At 35.3% G+C, this 22,460-nt stretch overlaps 1 protein-coding gene across 1 annotated transcript; it reads left to right on the forward strand.

Moving 5' to 3' along the window:
- Positions 1 to 297: 297 nt before the first annotated feature.
- On the forward strand, positions 298 to 14,460 carry LOC136244586 (uncharacterized). Its single transcript, XM_066036150.1, has 4 exons — positions 298 to 431; positions 9,426 to 12,243; positions 12,853 to 12,967; positions 13,817 to 14,460. Exons 2-4 carry the CDS (start codon positions 9,429 to 9,431, stop codon positions 13,911 to 13,913), a joined length of 3,027 nt encoding a protein of 1,008 aa, XP_065892222.1. The 5' UTR covers positions 298 to 431; positions 9,426 to 9,428; the 3' UTR covers positions 13,914 to 14,460.
- Positions 14,461 to 22,460: the final 8,000 nt, after the last annotated feature.

A 22,460-nucleotide genomic window follows, 5' to 3' on the forward strand; every position in this document is an offset into this window, starting at 1 on the left:
AGCTATTACAGTTGTATGCCAGAACAAATCGATATAGAAACTCTTTCTTACCAAGATCAATACCAGACTGGAACAATTTAGATATGGAAGATCTTGACAATATAGACTTACTTACTTTCAAGAACCGTTTGCAAAATGCATAGACACTAAAATTTTGTTTTTGTACATTAGCGATTTACCCAATGGGTTTTGCTAATCAATAATAATATAATATAATATAAAGGCTTAGAACAGCCCTGACTAAAAAAATCAATCAGTAGTTTAATAGGACAAGCAGGCGCCTGCGGACTAGTGATTCTAAAAATTGGCACACCCAGTTTCAATTGAACACCGGATCTCATTGGAAACTGTCATATTTTCTTCAATACGTAACTAGCAATAAGAGGACTGATTTAGTTTACCAGTTGTCAACATCAGATCATCATTATAAGGTACGTTCGGCCGGTTCATAGATTATAGCTACTGATTTGTGATTGGGGGCATATAATAATATTATAATGTGTAAACCTCGCCTACTGAATATAATGTACACCTAGATTTCTCTTACACGTTTTACTTGAATAGCGATAGCATCATCGATGACGGAATTTGTCACTCAGTTGGCAAATTAATCATGTCAATCAGTTCGTCCCATGACTGGCTTTCACGACTGAATTCGTCCGCTTTAGCAATCGAATCCGTCCGTTGATTGATTGAAATGATGTACTGAATTGTGCAATGATGTGTGTGTTTTGTAGCGTAGCTAAGTCTGTGTACACCCTCCAGTGCCTAACTGGTAAAGTAGATAATAATAATAAGTCGCCAATTATCGGCAGCATGGCAAAACATACTATTGGAATTTGTCAAGTGAAGCCATAAAACAACATTTCATAACACTGAATTTCACCCTTGGTTCTTAGGAATTATACATCAAAACATTTTAACAGTCTTAGCTTGGCTGAACTGATCAATTGAAAACCTCATCAACAGCTATTTCCCTTTCCCCATACACAATACTTGTATTTTCGTACACAATAATGCAAAATGCAAAAGTACAAGCATTAGCACTCATAATCTCTACAGCACAATATAAGAAATCCCTTGAATTGCTCTCCACCCAAACTTTTGTTGTAACATTACCATAGTAACATTTATTCACTTTTGATTACAACATAATATGCGCTCCATACAAAACTCCATTGAAGAATTTAATTACTCAGGTGGACAAACCCCAAAAGCACAACTAGTTACCCTTGACCAAATTAGCCAAACTTGGTATTATGCAATGTGTTGAAGTTTACTGATTAAGAATCCACCCGAACTGAGTTGTTAAATGGTTATTTTACAAAGATTCACTACAAAAAGTGCGAAAAACAGGATTTTTAGTGCATTAGTACGCACCTCAATTTCGCCGTACAAGACTCCCTCCTGTCTCTTCCCTTTGTCCCAGCACACTCTATTATATACTACGCAAATCGCCTGTCATCAAGGAGTACGATGAACCATATCCCATCTCCATAAACCACAGTATGCGGAAGTTATGGTACCGTGTTTAAAAGGTGGTGTTATTATGCAATGTAATCATGAAGCCATACAAATGCAATGTACAGAAAATTTGACAAATGTTTTGATATGGTATGTATCAATTATTAGCATTTGTATACTATAGCTAGAAGCTACAGAGTATATGGAGACTGTTAAAACATTTTAACAGTCTTAGATCAGCTATTTTCATTTTTGACCACCTGATTTTTGTAGTTCTGTTTTGTTTTATCATATTTTGTCTTGTACTGTTCTATTTGTGTGTGTAATGTGCTTTGTATTGTCTTTTCTTTTTGTTCAGATTGTACTCCTATAGGTATATCCTCCTATATGTAATTGTCTCTTGACTAAATTGATAAAAATAAAATAAATGAATATTGGAAGCTACTATACTTTTGTGTCTAACTTGAATATGTCTAGAACGGCTGGCCTCATCTTTGTAAAACTTCTACAAGGACTGCACCTCCCATAACAATTTCATAGAGAACCAACGAGGCATCATGGAGTTACACACAAAATAGCACATTGTGCCAATAATTGGTCAATCACAGAAGTACAGTTGCCGATAATAGGTACCCCATGCTGATAATTGGCACATAATAGGCATTGTGATTTTCCTTATATATAACAAGATGTTCACTCACGTGAGATAATTAAAATTTGGTGCAATAAGAGATGAAGGACTGCTCTGTTAAATGGTTCAAACCGGAAGTTCATGATCATACATCATTGAATTAAGGAATTACAATGGTGTGATGAAATGGTGCCAATAATTGGTGTTGTGTCAACAGCTCAAGTATACTTGTGTGGTTATTATTGTTTTTGTATTTGCTTTTGTACACTCTTGTATGGAAGAACGGCAATGCCAAATATTTGAGCTAGAGTATAAATCAATCAATCAACTCTAAATACTCGGCCAAAGGCTGTTCTTCGTACTGGAGCAGCTATACATGGAACCGCAGCACCTAAACTGTAGCTAACTGTGGCATGCTAAAACAACAACAATGCACCATACAAAACAAGGAAAATATACACCTTATATCCCAGTGAAGCCATACTTCAAAGAATTTTTAAAGGGTGCAGATGTTTTAAGAGTGTGTGAGCATGGCGGAAAATGTCTGATAACATTTGCCAGTATTTCATTCTTTTTAAGGGTATAGAAATGCCACAATACATATTAGTAAGTTACGGCAGCAGTACAAAGAAACCAGAAAAAAAACTTTTAAAAACCAAGCACCATCCAGCTAGCTATAACCTCAACAATGTAAAAGCTATTATTTAATAAGTTTTTGTTTTGTAATGCTAAGTAGAATTGTCTAATTAATAGTTATTGTAATTTGTTTTTCGTAATTAATGAATTTCTCTAATTATGTTGCTATGTACTTCTAAGGAAGTGCTATTCAAACTGCTTTAAACAACATTTTATAATTAGTCTGTTGTGCATTTTTCTGTAAATTCTCTCAACAAAGCTTCAAAGATGTCTTCATTTTTGTTTGTGTATATAGGGAGACATGTTCCCTTTCAAATCAAAGTATAACTCTGGCAGCCTATGATTGATTTTCAGTTGTTAAACATATATAAAACCCAAAGGAAGGTAGTTCACAAAGTCTTTAGAGAGTTACCGCCCGTATTTCAAGCCACTGAAAAGAAACCACCCTCAGAGCAAAGTTTACCTATGTGAAAGTTTCATTGAGCTTTCAATTCTTACATGCCATCTGCTTTAACCATTTAATGGTTTTGGTCATGTATGGGCAAACATGATAGGTACACTCACGTGCATGCACACATGCACATATTTTTATGAAAACAATTACCCTTGACCAGTGTATGCACACTCCTGGTCTAAAAACACAAAACAAATTGTAAGAAAAGTAACTACAGCTAAAACAAGTGAAACTATTTTGTTGGCAGGCACTATGTAATGTTGTGATGTTTTCCCCTGGCAAAATTGTCGTGCATTCTTAGCAACATTTATAGTGATATAGTATAATTTAATGCACCAACTGTTTTGATTGGCTTTGCCAGATGTTGGCAGTGCCAACAAAAAGTCACACAAGAAAAGCTGGCTGGGTTGCAAGACCAGGCGGATTCAAAAAGCTCACCTGAACCTCCTATTTTACAATAGCACTTTTTATTTTTACTAAAAATAATTGTATTAATTAATATTTACTTTTCATTCATTCTTAAACATATCACCTAAACTATGCATGTCTTCATGGACTGCTATTACTGTATCCATAGCACTTCAAGGTTATCTGTGTAAATGTAAACCACATTACTTAAGTCATGAATACAGACAGTGGTTTTCTCTCTATTGCTAAAACTTCTGTTGCCTTGTAAAGAGTACTTTACACCACATAATTACCCGCAATGTTAATTCCATTCATAATTTGTCAAATATGAGCATAGTATCACAATGATGAACACTTAATGGCTGCTTAGACTGGTGGTGCTGTGAACTGGTATGTATTGATGCAGGACTTACACAAAATTAAAGGTTCACTAAATACACTTTGGTTATTGCAGCCAATCCTGCTAGTGTAGCATGCTATAATAGTGGGATTGGTTGGTGCATGTGATTTAGTCAGATTGTGTTTTGTTTAGTAGATATAATACATTTTAGTGTATTGCAGTTAGTCAATTATATTACACTGTAATGCATCAGACAAAGAAACTTTAGTATGCATGAGGTGCTATAAGTGTCCATGTACAGCTAGATTTGATTTAGTTTCATGCCATAACAACTTGAAACACAGTAATAACTGTGCTGCAACCAGTTGTAAGCCTATGGGAGATTTTTAGTGAACTTACACTGGTCCTGTGGTGAAGAATGTTCGAGAATTCCTGGAACAGTCCTTGGATTCAAACATTGCAGTATGTCTTCCATGCTGATTTCTTGTTCCATATCTCATGGAGGAAATTCTGGGATACTGCTTCATTGCCCAACTCATCTACAACAATACCATCATGGAGATTCCCTAACAATCACATATTTTAAGCTACAGATAGTACAAGTATGACTATGATATCCTACATGAACGAATTTCCATCCCATTTAACAAGCATTTTCTAATGCCAACACACTGTCCCATCCACTAACACTTTCTATTCCCTCTACACCCATCGATCCTTACTATCATGCTTTTTTTGTTAACACCCCTTTTTATGGGACACGATATTCCTCTTCATATTCTCCAGTTGTCAAATCGTATGTATTTCACTCTGCACTTTGTCATTTTCTTGTTGTGTGTAATGTAACTGTTTCATTATTATTTTTTGTATGTGTCTTGTTATCTGTTGTAACATGTGTATGTACTTTGTGTGGGGAGCATGTTAACAGGTTATATGCCTTCTGTGTACCCATGGATTTTGACAAGAATGGATAATCTAATCTAGTAATCACTTTTCAGTGTTAACATTCCAGTGGGAAATCTTGCTGTACTCAGTACGCATGTTGGAACAGATCTGTAATACTGACAATGGACATGACCATCGCCTATTATGCAAGTAGTTAAATCTCCATCACTACTAAATCCTACATGTCATTATGCTTTATAGTTACCATAGATATATGAAATTAATAAAATACATGAGACTTTCATTCTTAATGATACTATTTGCTTGCACAATTCAACAATAATGTTTTCAACTCTTTGATATCTCATGATAAACTCAACATCACCTGATCTGTAGCGTCAAAGTTACAAGCCACCCTGTAGAAAGTTCGGCTCCATTACAAGTCACCCTGAATAGCGTTTGGTTAAGTTACTCTAACAAGAACGTTCAGCTACATTACAAGTCATAGAGAGTTCGGCCAAGTTAAAAATCACCATGTAGAAAGATCAGCTAAGTTACAAGCTACCCGTGGAAGTTCAGCTACATTGCAAGTCACCCGGAAGAGAGTTAGATCACTCCTGAGAAAGTTTGGCTAAGTTCAGTTACATTACAAGTCACTTTGTAGAGATCGAGTTCAGCTAAGTTACAAGTCACTTAGTAGAAAGTTCAGCTTTGTTAAAAGTCACCCTGTAAAAAATTCATCTACATTACAAGTCATCCTGTAGAGAGTTCAGAAGTCACTTTTATGTGTTAAGTTACAAGTCATCTTGCAGAAAATTCAGTTACATCACAAGTCACCCTGTAGAGAGTTCAGCCAAATAATCATCCTTAGAGAGTATAGCTATACCATGTAGAGAGTTTGCTATACTATAGGTCACCCTGTAGTGCTGAAACAAGTCACTTTGTAGAGAGTGATTCTTACTCAGATCTAATTTTTCCTTACACTTGTTTGTTTATTTTTTGTAACATAATTTATGACTGGTGAACCAACACATATCGCATCAAAGGAAATAATGGCGCTAGTCAGACATCTTATAAGTATCAATTGAGCAAATTAATGCATGCCCCAACTATCAGTTACTGAAAAGTGATTTGGTCATTCCACTTCATTGTTTTTGCTTTGTTCCACACATTATATGGCATTACAATATTAATGAAGAGCAGCACTTTTGCAATAAATCCAGTTAGTATGAAAATTGTTACTAAACATCAAGAGAAGGATACTATAATTAGCTACAAACTATGGTTGACTCTTACAAATTTTCTTTTTTCCATTAGTAGTTAGACTTTGGAACACATTGTAATTGGCTCCGCCACGCAACATGAGTTTAGTATCTTGCAAATTCACTATGTTCGCACCAGTACACTACAGTCTTTTTGATTTCTGCACAGTAACAAACATAATATTAACCAAGACACATAATAGTGTGTCATGCAGTCAAGAAAGCCAGCACGCCACACTGAGTATATTGACAGGGGAAAAAACAGCATTTTCACATGTGCATGCATAGCTCCATGGCCCCTTCTCCAAAGTACATCATTTTTGCATTATAGCTGTCCACCAGGTAGTGTGAGCCTAACAGCAAGTTTGATTAAATTCGCACTAGCCATTTGCGAGATATGGTGTTCAAAAGTTTGATTTAATTTATTCCCTTTTTTCTTAAGCTGTAGAGGGCTATGGGACTTCAATTTATTTTTGCACACTTTGCAAAATTGGTATGAAACACAAATGTATAACTCAATTGCCTCAATCTTTGGAATAAATGAAGAGCATATAAAGGTGAATTCACGTAGCTACCACATTTGCTATGAATCTGATGAATATTCAAGGATTATGAGCATTTATTCACATAAAAAAGATCAAACTTCTGTCACGGCTATAGGGTAAACTGAGTATGCTTAGAAATTGGTGTATACATAGGTTGATCATCATAGCAGTACCTTTTGATGGTTTGAAAAGCAATAAAGGTACATACAAGTTATAAGCAAAAACCAAAAAAGTGTAAAATCACGGGATTGAGATACTCTAGAACAGTCACTGCAGGTTTTTAAAAGGTACAAAAAACTTAAAACAGAACTGCTTGAAGAAGACTATCAACTTTTTCTGTTGATTCACTAGTAATGGTTTATTGTAAGTAAATTATCAGTAGACTAAATGTTCCCATCTGTTAGTTTACTGCATGATTTTTATTGTGATTTACTAACAGTAAAGCATGGTAAAACAGCCTTCTTGAAGCAGTGTGTAGTTCAAATCCAGGTACCTAATACCCGCATCCTTAACCACTGAACCATTGCTATCTTGGCTGATCACCTCATTTAATTAAATGAAAATTGTAGTTTAAATCTCTAATTTCCAATAGAAGTACTATAAATTGTTCTAATATAGTCTATTATATTAGAATTCCTCAAAAATGTACACTCTATTAGATTTGTACAATAATATTATCAAATATTGATATAAGATCTGCCATTGGAAGTTCTAAATTGTTCTATTAGAAGTCCTCAAAAAAATGTGCACTCTATTAGAGTATTACAATAATATTACCAAATATTGAAATGAAGCATGCAGTAGATCTATCAATGGAAGTTCTAGAATGTTCTATGTATGTTCTAATAAAAATCCTCAAAATGCATGCACTATTTTAGTGTATTACAATAATATTTATATTGAACTAAGGCATGCAATACAATATGTTTATAAGCCTGTCTTCAATATTCATTACTGTTTCTGTATAGATAAGAAGTGTGAGTAAAAACAAACCCTAGAGTCACCATAGCTGGTTTTTGGGCCTTATAAAGTACCAAAAGAAGTGAAATCTACACAAAACAGCCAAGCTGTGCTTAGTTTGCATCTATCCATTCATCACTCCAATGTGTTATCTTTTGCAGATGACACTAAATGCTATAAACTCATATTTATTTGAACTACTTAATTCTGTCAATCTCCAGGATGACCTCAACTCTTTATTTCAGTGGTCTCAAGACTCAAACTTATCTTTTAATACTAAGAAATTTATTCACCTCTCCAAGTTCCCTACTTCTTACAATTCCCCGATAATGTCTAGCAGCACCCATCATGACCTTGATATTATTATATCCACTGACCCGTCCTGGAGAAACCACTACCACCACATTTCATCCAAAGCTTATGGAACCCTTGGATTACTTATAGACGCTCATTCAGCCATTCTATTAACATTAAAACCAAAAGAACTCCATACATAGCACTAGTAAGATCCCAGCTACTGTATCGTTCACCATTATGGCATCCCTACCTTATCCAAAATATCTCTGCTCTTGAAAAAATACAGCACCAAGCCACCAAATACATTCTCAATGATTATTTTTCTGATTATAGAATTCACCTTATCAAACTCAATCTACTACCATTAATGTATTTTTATGACCAGTGTGACATTCTGTTTTCATAAAATCAATTCAAAAACCATACGATCATTTCGATATCCAGACCTTCATCAAATGTTGTCATCATTCTACTAGGTCTACCAGTAACTGATTTGACTCAACCTTTTGTTACCATTAAATTTCAACTACTTAAAATCCTATGGCAGCATTTATGAGAAACTTTGATCCAGACAACCAACATAGTTTCCATGTTACATGTCCTTGTAGTATTTGCTCTAAACATCCCAAGCGACCCAACTTTGATACACTTAGCAGCTAATTGTAATTATATTAGTAATAATAAGTACTTAATTTTAATGTTAAGTTAATGTGTTTGGGGTCTGGTACTACTTTCCGGGTTACCTTTAGTACAATTGTACACTAACTCACTTTTATTGTTGTACAACCATGTAACCTGTAACATTGCGCTATAAAGCTTATAATTGAATTGAATTGAAAAATTGGTGCGGCCTAGGTTTAAACAGTTGTGAAATCAAAGGTGGCAGCCAATCAAGATATGTCTACAGTGATGTTAGTGCTCATTAATTTTAACAATGCCTGGATAATAAATGTGTGTCCTTACCATTACTTACTGAGAAGTTAAGTAGCCATTATATTCTGCTTTGTTTTCAGGTACGTATATTCTACCTGTTATACAGCTTTACGAGCAAAGAGCAGTACGAGAAGTACATACAGCCACTATATGGAAATCACAGACAATTTTCATGACAGCCAGCTCCATTGAAGCCGTCATGTGTTACCACACGATTCAGCCAGTACGCAGTTTTGGAGAAAAAATGGGACACAAAAAAAAAGTCCATGTTGCATGCACTCTAGCTGCTGTAGTACGCTGCTGCGTCTTGAGCCAAGAAATCAAGCCTGTAGCTTTAACCATAGCCATTGGCTGGAAGTGTCAGCTTAGTCAGTTAGTAGAAAATTAAGAATTTTCAAAATTATAGAAACTTGTTGGAAGTGGTTTGGGAGTAAGTCTCTGAAGGCATTTTTTTGGGCTTGGTTATGCCTAACCAATACCGCCAAGCTGTTATGAAGGAAAAGTGAGGCTGGTGTTTGGGTGATATATTTGGGCAAGAAAGCCCAAACCTTCATGACCTCTAGACTATGTATACAGTACTAATAGTGAATTTCTGTTTCTATGTATATAGGTCATGGCATTATCAGCAGTTTGGTTTTGTGTAGTCACAGTCTACTGCTTTGTGTCTGGCATCCATAGTAAAGTGATAACAGTTGGTAACACCAGCATTGAATGCTGCATGAATGGAACGTGTCTTTGTGCTTCTCTTCACTATGCTTTACAAAATCTGGAGAATGATTCCATTATAAACATCACATCAGAATCAGTTACACTGCACACTACCACTCCAATAGGATCAGGAAACCTACACAACATTACAATAACTGGTAATGGTGCTACTATCATGTGTAACAATAGTGGAGGTGTGTACTGTGAGTCATGTAGTGATCTTATTATTGAAGGGATCACATGGGACCAGTGCAGTATGTCGCATATCTTGAGAGCATCCAGCATAAACATAACCCACTCTGTGTTTTTTTATTCAGTGGAATTTCCAATCAATATTGAATACATATATGGAGACCATTCTGTGCACATACACAATAGCTCATTTCTTGTGAAGGATGGCACTACGGAAAATGGTTGTAAATTTATTATAAAACAGGTGATCACTAGCATTAATGGAAATTTTTTTACTGTTTCTATTAGTAATTCAAACTTTCATTGTGTTAAGGTTTACATTGGTAGTCAGCATACTAGATTCACATCAGTAATGATTTATTCATCCAAATTTAGCAACCACAGCGATATCAGTGTAAATTTAACAGGTGACCAAACTAAATCTGTTATTTCAGTAAGCAAAACAGCTTTTCTTGAAAGCCATGGAAATTCTTTACATATCAAAATTGTAAACACTGAAAAGTCTAATATAGCAATTTTAAGTTCAAAATTCATCCATACCAATGCTGCACTTAATATTGATATTACTGGAAAGGACGGGGAAGTTAATTTAGCAGATGTAGAATTCAAAGAAAATAATCAATGTTTAAAAACGTCTTTTGATATGAAATACTTATCTATCAATATTTCTAAAATGCATATGCTATCAAATAGTTACCATGGGCAACAAGGAATTATAGTCATCAACAGCAAAGTTGTGAAAAGATTTACATATAGCTTTGAGCAATGTAAATTATCTAATAACACTAGTAAACATGGTGCTGTGGTTTACATAGCTACACAAAATGATCAATATGTCCGTGCTCCTACTACTAAGATTAACATATCATATTGTACATTTGATAACAACTTTGGAAGATATAGCATTGTACACATAGAAGAACCAGTGCAGCTACAGCACTCAAATGCACTTGGTTTGATTGCTCTTAAATCATCAAACTTTACTAATAGCACTGGATCTGCTTTAGTTGTTTCATCATTTTGGCTTACTCTATATGCCCCTATTGTATTCAGGAACAACCATGCTGAAAATGGTGCTGCTATTTATTTTAATGGATGCTCAAAATTAATGTGTACTCAGCACAGCACTCAAAGGATAGAATTTACAAATAATACTGCCAGGTATCATGGTGGAGCTATTTATTTAAGTTTACCCACCAACAGTTTTTGTGGTAATTATACACTACATGAAGATTCATTGAGTTTCATTAACAACTCAGCTGGCATATCTGGCGATGCAATATTTTTAAATTCATCTAATTTAGAGGCTCATGGTGACCTTCTTTCTTCCATTTTGGAGCTGAACATCAGACAACCAAGCAGTGCAGCTGCTACTTCACCAAAGAGTATTTGCAATGTCACTTGTAATGGACAGAAAGTTGATGACCGTAATAGTTGTGGAAAAAGAATGTTAGGAGAATCAGTGGCTGTTAGCTTTAAATTGTGTGATTACTATGGCAATAGGATTACAGAGCAAAAGCAGTATCAAGTGAGCTGTGTTAACTGCGGTACCAAATATAAATTAATATTAAATGAAGAGTCACCTATCTGTGAAACAGTTGAGTTTATTGTTGCGGCTCTAAATACCACCGAAAATAGTTATGATTATAATGATACCTTGTATTTCAATGTATCTGTTGAGTCAGAATTGTTGACAACAGAACTGTCAGTAAACATGTCACCATGTTTTGCTGGATTTGTATTTAATAAGCTCTCTCAAATGTGTACATGTTACAACAGTGGCCACAGTGATATTTTAAGCTGTGTCATTTCCAAGAATTCACTAGCATGTAGATATGCTGATCGTAATGGAAACCTATGCTCATACAACCATGATACAAATGGTAATGATTTTTTCAAAAAATGTCAATGTCCTGGCATCAGACAGGGATACTGGTTTGGTAATGTTTCTGGGAAACATACAGTATCACTGTATCCTAATGATTACTGTGACTTTAGGAATCGTACAGAGATTGAAAATAGGTATTATGGTTTCTCAATGGAATTGAATGGACAATGTAATCCACGCAGAACAGGAATAGCTTGTGGTGACTGTATTTCTGGCTACACACTTGCCTACAATGCTCCTAACTGTATAAATAGCAACAACTGTTATCCTGAAATGTCTATATTAGTAGTAATACTAACAGTTCTGTACTGGATTGCAGCAGTAATGATATTGTCTGGTTTAATGCATTCCAAATTTCAGATATCTCTGGGGCACACGTATGGGATAATTTATTACTACAGTATAGTCGATGTTTTGCTGGGCAATTATTTGTACACAACTGATGGAATATTTCAGCTAGTCGTGATAATATCTAGTTTTGCTAAACTGATTCCACAATTTATTGGAACATTTTGCTTTATAAAAGGGCTAAGTGGAATTGATCAACAATTCCTTAATTACATTCATGCAATAGGTGTATCACTTCTGTTATGTGGAATTTCTAAAGCAGCTAAGTATTCAAGGAGAGTAGCAAATTATGGTAAATACTTCATTGTTCGAGCTGTGTGTATTCTGCTGTTGCTTTCTTATACTTCTCTTGCATCAACCTCAATTCAGTTACTGAGACCACTGAAGTTTTATGATGTGGATGAGGTATATTGTTATTCTACACCAAAAATGAAATACTTTAGTGGTAAACATATAGCATATGGCATTACAGCTATATTATGCATAGCAGTTTTCGTTCTGGGATTCCCATGTTTACTTCTCTTTGAGCCAATATTAAACAGAAAGTTTAACTTGATCAGAGTTAAACCATTACTAGATCAGTTTCAAGGATGCTACAAAGATAAATACCGTTGGTTTGCTGCTTATTATCTGATATGTCGACTAGTAATTTTCACAATTGCATACACTACTGCCAACTATCGTAATAGGCTCTATTACCTACAAACAACTTGTGTTGTTATAGCAATGATTCATGGGTGGATTCAACCATATAAAAATGGACTACTGAACATATTAGATGGCACCATACTGCTCAATATGGTACTAGTCGTTAATTTGACCACTTTCAGATTTCCAAAGCATAAAATTATAGGAATTGCAATAATTTTGGTCCTATTTCCACTTTTTGTATTGTGTGCAGTCATGGTGAAAACTTTACTCACTCCATGGATTTTGAACAAATTAAGGAAGCACAACCAATTAAGAAAACTCAGTGAATCAGTAGATAGTGATAAAGAGACCCAACCACTTGTGAGGTATGTATATAAGCAGATGATAATATATAGCACATACAGACCACATGCAACATATCAATAGTAAATAATTTTGGTGCTATTAAATTACCATTTATATGCTTTTTGCTTATTACATATGTTCTATAGTTATAACACGGTTACAAGGGATATGACAAAAATATACGCACGAGTGCATATATTTTGTCATATCCCGAGTAATCGTGTTATAACTGTTATATTCTACACCCCAGTAGATGAAACGATTGTAGATAGTAATTTATAGTGAAACAGCACCTGTTGAAGATCAAAGTTAGTAGAAATCCTTGATTGATCAGACATTTTAGACTCTTTAGTGGTGCCACGCCCATCTATTCACAATTAGTAAGTTATCCACAAAGGATACAAGAGCTCATGGAATATTCTTTTCCTTGCTCAGTCAAGTGAATAATTCTTGGTTGATTTAGATGCTTGTTATTAGAGACTTGTTTACCATGTAAGTATTTCGTGGAATATGTGGAAGTTACACCATATACTGTATGGTAAGTGTAGCCACAAAGCGTGGTATATCACAATTTGCCTTGGTATATCAGTTATATACCACAGCGTGGCACTTTTGATTTCAACCACAGGTGTGGTATATAAAGTGATATACCATTCGTAAGCAACAAAGATTTCAAATTGGACTATTATTTATGCTTTGTGTAAATTGGTTCTTCATGGTAAGTCTGGCTAGTAGCAAGCAAATCGCTATTTTAAATTGCTATGTACCGATGTGCGTATATGACAATATATAGTATAACCATCACACACTGCTTACTTGTCTGATACTTAATTATTATGTCATGTACTGATTTACGTATATGTGTACAGGAATAGTGAGATCAGTGTCAACAAAAACATGGCAGTGCACGATGACCAGAGTTATAGTCACTTTCAAGAGTCTCTACTTGCATATGAAGATAACTGATCTATTAAAATTACTGTATACATGCATACATACATAAATACATACATACATACACATACACATACACATACACATACATACATGCATACATACATACATACATACATACATACATGCATTCATATATACATATATACATACATACATACATACATACATACATACATACATACATACATACATACATACATACATACATACATACATACATACATACATACATACATACATACATACATACATACATACATACATACATACATACATACATACATACATACATACATACATACATACATACATACATACATGCACACATACACACTGCTGCTAGCTACCTATATAGCTATTGTTGAAATATAGCATTGTGCAGTTGAGCACCTGCAATCTTTATCGTAGTTAAGTACAATGCAGCTACTAGCTATACAAACTAATGTTTTAAATTTTGCTGTAATATGTGATGGCTCTGCATGCATTTACTGTTAGATACATTGTTTTTGCAATATCATTAAAAGAAGTATACTGTTGCTATAGAGTGCATGGCAACACAAACTGCTCACTATCCTGAGGCCTCAGTAAGACTTGCAGAAGATATAATATCAATGGATGTTACAGAGACTAAGGTTGTGGATGAAATATATAACTCCTATCATGAACCACGGTAGTGGTTCATAATAGAGATCGTCTATGTTTTTTCTAAATGCTAATAGAACACTCAACTAAAAATCACCTTATATACCTTTCCCAACCTCAAAAGAAGCCTTAAAAGTTAATTTGAAACAGGTTTAGGTTCACTAGCAAAGATGAAGTCAAAAGACTTGATAAAAGTACTTCTTTAAAGAACTGAAATCTTCCATTTAAAGTCATTTTGTTCATCTTATTAATATATTATTCCCACAGAACTAGAACAAAATGTGAATACTTTTTGGGGATAAAAACTACATAACTTTCCTTCCTATGTCTTTCTTCACGTCCTTGACCTATTTTTAAATGCATATTGCAATGATAACATCTATTCTCAAGCAATTTTGCTTCTTGTAGGTTCACTTTGTCATTAATCTTCTGACTTGGATTCTGCAAGGGTAACCAACGTGTTAATTGTGTTAATAAGTATCAAATCTATTTATGTTAACAAGTTCATTTGGAAACCTTATATCATTACCTATATTTAACCACAGTATATTAAGTTCCTATCAGAGCAACAATGTTGTTGTGTACCACTGCATACTTGACTTATTGTGATCACATCGCTGCGGGTAGTTGGAAAAGGCAGATACGGTTGGATACGGACATGGATAGCCATACTATTGCTGACCACAGCATGCTATACACTGCCTATAGTTGGATATGTTAAAGTACAAGGTACATTCAATAGTATGGAAACATGTTTGCTAACTCTGATAATATTAGCTGACTACTTAGTAGCTACTGTACATGATGACTAACTCGATATACATGTTTAGTCTGTGTAATATCAAGCACCACCAGTACCTCTTATTATCATGTTAGCTATCCATAAATGGATTTATAAAAGTAAACAAACTAGTGTAAAAATATTATTTTCAAAAATTAAAACGTGGGAATAGAGATTGCTGAAAAAGTAAAGAAACAAGGGTCAAACAAGCCAGCATGTTAAACACACACACACACAGATCTCTATATTTGGACTCAAACATGTACATATACACAGAAGCATTCTCAGTGCTTATTGATTATTTTCAGTACTTATCTGCCCCTATTTATATAAAGCTACTCCTTTTCCTTAGTCTCCATATCCATTTAATCCAAATAGAGATCTCTGTGTGTTTAACATGTTGGCTTGTTTGTTTGTTTGACCCTTGTTTCTTTACATTTTTTCAGCGATCTCTATTCCCATGTTTTAATTTTTGATAATTACTTTTACACTGGTTATTCACTGTTGGTGGATAAATGAAGACAACCCTCACATGGGATTTTTGGTATTGATTGATATGGCTATACAGGCTATATAAATACAAACTTGAACAGTAATAGTGTGTTGAGGATTCCATATGCACATCACATGATCATATACAGATAAAAACTATGTAAACTATAAGTGTCTAACTGTAGCCTGTATTAGCGAAACTGTGTTTAAAATCTGTTAGCCATCAGTGGCCTCTACTTGTGGTACACATCAATATCCAAACTTTATATTCATGCTTGTCTGACAATATATTGGTGGTATAAATACGATACAAGTAATGTGGCACATATCTGGCACATATCCAATTATTTATATAACACATATCATACAGTACGATATATCGTACTGTATAGTAGGGACCACAAAGGAGTAGGCGTGGCTCACAAAATAATATCACCCAAAAAACAGCCTCAATTTCCCCTGACGACAATAAGGCAGTATTGGTTAGGTGAAACTAAGCACAAACAAGCTTTCAGATCTACCCAAAATGGTTTCAACAAGTTGCTATGGAATTTCAAAAATAATTATTTAACAGAATTTTCTATGGACTGAGTAACTGACTGACTGATGCCTTCAGACAAGCATGACTCAACAATGGCTAAGGCTACGGGCTTGAAATTTTCACTGTTCAATGTCGCTTCGGCCTGACATGTGCCTTTTGGTATACCATATGTGTTGTTTTTTTTGACGATGAAAAGGAAGTTAATACAGAGACAGAAATTGTGATAACAGCATTAACACAAAGTACAGAGCAAACAGATTACAACATTAGATTAAGAATTGAGTTTCTGATTGGATTAGGTCCACCGGAGCACGCTTGATGTAATGGCCTTGAGAAGACTGGGACCCTCTGATACATTGTATAGCTGATCAAAACAAGCAAAATGATAAACGACATCTAACCCATCCCAATACTGAAGCGTAAGGCTCCTTCCATTTTTTGGACAACAGGCTAGCCAATCTCTTGTAAAATATTGTGGCCTCGTGACCCATACCTCCAGTTGCAGAGAACACTAATGGGGTAAAAGTACTGTGCTCCACTTCACGGACGTGTGACTCATAAGCCTCTTCTTAATAGCCTCGTGTTTCCTGTAGCAGGATTGAATGCTGGATCCACTGTTTGAAGGGGCAAGTGGGTTGAAGACTCTTATATCTGTGTAGCATTTTTCATAACGGCCGCCCCAGAAGCCATTCATGGATATGTCCAGCCATGCACCATCCTGGGTGTTAGCAGTTTTGTTTTGAAAAGTTTTGCCATTTAACAGCTGTAGATTAGGTTCAACCTCTGCATTGTGGCAGACTTCAGATAGTAATTCTGCTGTGAGGTCCCTTACCTCATTGTGACGGATAGATGGAAAACTGCCTTTTGGACATGTTAGGGAATGATCAATGGTATTGCAAGCACAGTGAGAAGGTATATGAGAAGGCAACCACCCATATCGCAATGCAAGGGCATCATGAAAGGCAGCTTTGTGCAAGGAAAAACCATGTTCTTGCACAGGTAGTGCAGTAAGCCAGTTGGAAGCACCCTTTTCTTGTGCTAAACTAACAGGTTTTTGAAGATTAAGAGAAATTTTAGATAGCAGTTCCTTTGATATGGTGGATAAATTTATGCTCTTAATTTCTTGTTCACAAAAAAACTGGCTGCATCAAATATCTGCACTGTAGCTAAAATCTTGTGACAAAATAAGTGAACGTAGGGGCACTGTGACATAAAGAGAGGCTGAAAATTCAACTGAAGATACCAAATCAGGTGCAACAATGCCCAGACCACCAAATCTAGTTGGAAGGGCAAAAAGTGAACATTGTAATGCACCAGGAGGATCAAGACCAGTCAAGGCTGGTAAACTATGTTAATAAAGCATTCTCAAGTTTGGAAGTGAGAGGATGCATCTGGAACTGTATGCAATACATACAGCCATCTACTAATGAGCCTGTGAGTGAAGCAAATGTAAGCACAATGTATTCTTCATGGACTTACCAGTGTCCTCCTTTGTGTCCCATTTATCTTTGCTTACAGCAAAGTGTTGATTTGGCGATAGCACATGATGGCTTCCCTTCGTAACGGAATCATCCATATTTGTTATAGTGGCTATTTTGATAGCAGAGGTGCTTTTCAACAGCTCTTGTTTTGTACTGCTGCGTAATGGGTTGAACATAGCCAACAACGAAGCATAATGGATACTTCATTTTTCAGATGATAATTGATATAACTTTTTTTTCACAGAAACAAAAATTGTAATAACAGCATAAATACAAAGTACAGAGCAAACAGATTACAACATTGAATTGAGTTTCTGATTGGATCAGGTCCACCGGAGCACACTTGATGTAATGGCCTTGAGAAGACCGAGCCCCTCTGATACATTGTATAGCTGATCGAAGCAAGCAAAACGATAAACGACACCTAACCATAGATAATATATACCTTACAGTATATATTATCTATGCTATCAGTGACTTTAACGTCTGCGCCAAAATAGACAAAGCTCTGTTTGTATTTGCGTGGCAAAGCATCAATTGCATTTGAAGGAAGTGTTCCACCGTCAGATGTTCCCTAAATCAAACTGCAAATAAAACCATTACCACGAGTATTTCAGATCCTTGGACATACTTTTATTAGCACTGTAGTTATTTCTGCCATCTTGCATATACTCTGAACTAAGCTCCGGGGATATGCAAAGCGTCACAATACCATATAGCCAAAATATTTTGAGGGGCAAATTTTTCAAGGTTGAGCAACGTGTTGCCAAAAATAACTAGTTTTTGCGGATTTGCAAACACTCCCAAAATGTAATAGACTATATGGACGTCTAAAATTCAAGGATACATTTTCACTGATAGCTAACCCCCCTGGAAAAACTGCGAAATCAGCAAAACGTTTCTCCCTAGAAAAGTTTAGTCTGTACATTATGCTCTGATAGAGCAGTCACTTACAACAGGTACACTGGCCAGAAAGCCAAAACAGTTTTCACTTGGACATGATGTCCGGCAAACTCAGAGGTAAACTTGCTACCTGGGCAATAGCTTGGGGTATACATTTTAATATTGATAAATGTATGGTGCTACAAGTCACAGTACGTCATAGCTAGCTAAAGCATAGTCCTTTTACCACCAAATAGTTTCTCGACAATCAAAAGCTCAGCCCTTCTAATAAAGCTAGGTATTTGGATGTTATTTTTGAATAACAAATTAACGTTTAATTATCTGTTCATGTGGATTTGGTTTGTCAGAAGGCAAACCAGACCCTTTCCTTTCTACGTAAGAACTTGAATCAGTGTAGCTAATCGAAGAGATGCTTATAAGATATATGTTGAACCAATTTTGAACTATGCAACAACAGTATGGTCTCCCCATACACAATATTGTATTAACAAACTTGAAGGAATTCAAAAACAAGCTGCTCGTTTTATTTTTAAAGACTACCAAAGGACAAGTGTCTCGCATATGCTCAACTCTTTGGGTTTAATATCTGTTTCTTATGTGCATACAAAAATGAAATTATTGATGTTATACAAGATTGTACACAAATTAGTGGAGTTCTTTTTACCCAGCTACATGCATCTCCAACAGTAACAGATCAGGTATACAAGGAATGAACATAAGCTTCCCACTTCACTGCCGATTCTTACAAATTTAGCTTCTTTCCTAGATCAATAAATTTGTGGAACAAATTGCCAATTACTAATGATTGTACACCAACTGAATCTGAACACATTTACCAACTATATTAAATTTAATGAACAGTAATTACTAATCCTAAGATATTGTATTTATACTTAAATTTTTGTGAGTTTTACAATTATTACTTTATATTTTTTTATATACTATACAAGGTCATTAAATTTAACAGCATCAATGAACAATTTAAAAAAGCAAAGGGCTCAGTGGCAGTGGGTCACTCTGTTGCACTCCAGAAGATGCTAACAGTCATGTATTACCTATTACCAAAGCCTGGTTGAGAATAACACCACTTAACCCATGCAAAAATCTCAGGAAAATCTTTAGACACACAAGCAAAACAAGCAGAACAATCACATTCAGTAAAAGCATTTGTCATGTCTACTTTCAATTAAGCTAAAGAGTCATCAGCACCATTAAGCAAAATAAAATGATGCATGTTGTGGATAGCACCTTCTATACCTCCAACCCCAACTTGACCATATAGGTAAATGTGACTAAGGGAAGGGAAGACTGCAAAACAGCTTGACAATCAACAAAGAACTTCATCAACAGCAATGGGACAAACACCCTTTGAGCAAAGCAGTTAAAGGAGCTCCACACAACCATGAAGCTAAGCAAGTCGGAGCCTTGCCCAACAAAAGATGATTGACGAGGCAAGTATAAGAGAGAGCAAACACTCTCTATAGTAGCTGAAATAGTGCTACCGGCAACTGCATCTCGTAAGTGCTGGGCCTGAAGTTTTGAAGCTCCAGGACTACATAGTGCCTTTTGGAAAGGCATGCAAACAAGGCATGACCATTGATTCATAGACAGTAAAAAATGAAGCTTGATTATGAACACTGTCATTAGGACAAGATGAAGAAGGATAGCTATAGCGTTTAGATAGATCTTGGTAAGTGTCATCATTCTTGTGTCTTGCAACTCCTACTGAATTAAGTGCGAACCAAAAATAAAACACATGATTTACTGATCAATGAACTCACTCCATGACACTTGCTTAGCAGGCTTAGAACCCTTGAGATCTTCCTGTAAAGGAGACATTTTAATTCAAAAAGTATGGAATTGTTGTGTTATTACTGAGTTCCATACATATTGATTTGCCTGGATGTTTGGTCATGGAATTAAATTCTTTGGTCTTCTTTACAGGAAGATCTCAAGGGTTCTAAGCCTGCTAAGCAAGCATCATGGAGTGAGTTCAGTAAATCATGTACTTTATTATAGGCTCACACTTAATTCAGTATAGGTGTTGCAAGACACAATAATGATGATGTTAATGGTATGTGTACATGGTGCTGTATCAACCAAAACCTGTTATTACATGTTATAGCTACACTGTATAACTCTAAAATTAAATATAAGGTTTTGGTTGATAGTATATGTCTATTGTGAAGAGCCTCATGGGTTATGGCTCCTGAATTCATTGTGCCATTTAGAGTAACCAGCACAAAAAATGTTTGGGTGGTATATAGCAGTTATACAACACATGCAGGGGCGGCTGGCAAGGGGAGGACACTAATAGCTAAGTTGTAGGTGGGTGGAAAGAACAGATTCTCTTGTTAGTTACTGTATTTTTTAAGCAGGATATAATCACCTCACCTCTCAGTAAATGCCTCACTGTTGATTGTTGCTATTTAGGGCTTTACAGATCATTGTGAAGTATTTAAAATTGTTTACAAGGCTATGAACATCTTATGCACAAAAATAATAATTATTTTTAGAGGCACTTAGTAAGCTCAAAAAGTGCTGACAGATTGCTTGACAGTTGATTTGGCTTTGGGTTCAGGTGAGTCAGTTTGTAATAAATGATAGTAATATTCTTGAGTTATAAATTGATTTTGGCCTGACAAGGTTTAGTATTTCAATCAAAAGTGTATGGCTCCTCTACAAGGGGGGGGGGGATTTTCCCCAAATTTCTTATGCTGTATCCACCATTGACTCATGTACTGCATGGAAAAAACTTCTTTTTGGTCAAATAATGTAGCTACCTAAATAATTATGTTATGGAAAGCATCTCCAATACATTTAACACTAGTACTACAAGTATCTAAATTTCTTTATAAATAAATCCATACAACCAAGAGTTCATCCTCTATAATTATATTATGAACTCTTGATACAACCTATGCACTAACCTCTGAAATTATTAGTTATTTCTTTTGTGTATCACATATAGTGTCAATTGAATTTCACACAAAAATACACACATAGAATCTTTTGTAATATGTGACTGGATTTTGAAAAATCACCCTTATGGGTGCATTGTTGATTCATAGAAAAACATATTATAATAATTTAAAGCTTTGTTACTCACCAGCCACGGCAGCCACACATTTGGATTTTTCAGCAAAGATGGAGCAATTCACAACCTTTAAGAGTAGCTAGTGGCTAAGGTAATCCCTGTAGAGTTTCCCACCATTTTAGATAGGTTGATAGTGCAGCAACTTCATGCTAGTGTTATCTCACTTTTGCCTTTTGCGCCTATATGGTTGATTTTGCTAAATCTGGTCACATATTTGCATATCCATAGCATCACTGGTATATGCATGTGCATATATTATATTTATAGTTTTGCATAAGTGAGTTTTAAATGATAAAAAACTAAATCAAAGAGTCAAATTGCTGTGTTTCCTGCGCAGGAAGTTACTTGTGTGTCATATGGATATTGGCATAATGAGACCTACTGTGATATTTCCATGCACTTTTAATTGAACGTTATTCTTCCAGCACTAGGACTTCAAAATGAAGTCCTTAACAGTAAACTGAAATGGTGAAAATTCAAGTATGATTTTATTGTATGGATAAAGTATGTATTAGGAAAATTTAATGATAATAATGAAATATGATTATAAACTTTGAGCTGGGTGAATCTTTATTTGCTCAGCGAAATTATTTTAGTGTAAGAGTTGACTGTACAGGTC

Source organism: Dysidea avara, chromosome 14 (assembly GCF_963678975.1).
Source record: "Dysidea avara chromosome 14, odDysAvar1.4, whole genome shotgun sequence".
NCBI lineage: Eukaryota > Metazoa > Porifera > Demospongiae > Dictyoceratida > Dysideidae > Dysidea > Dysidea avara.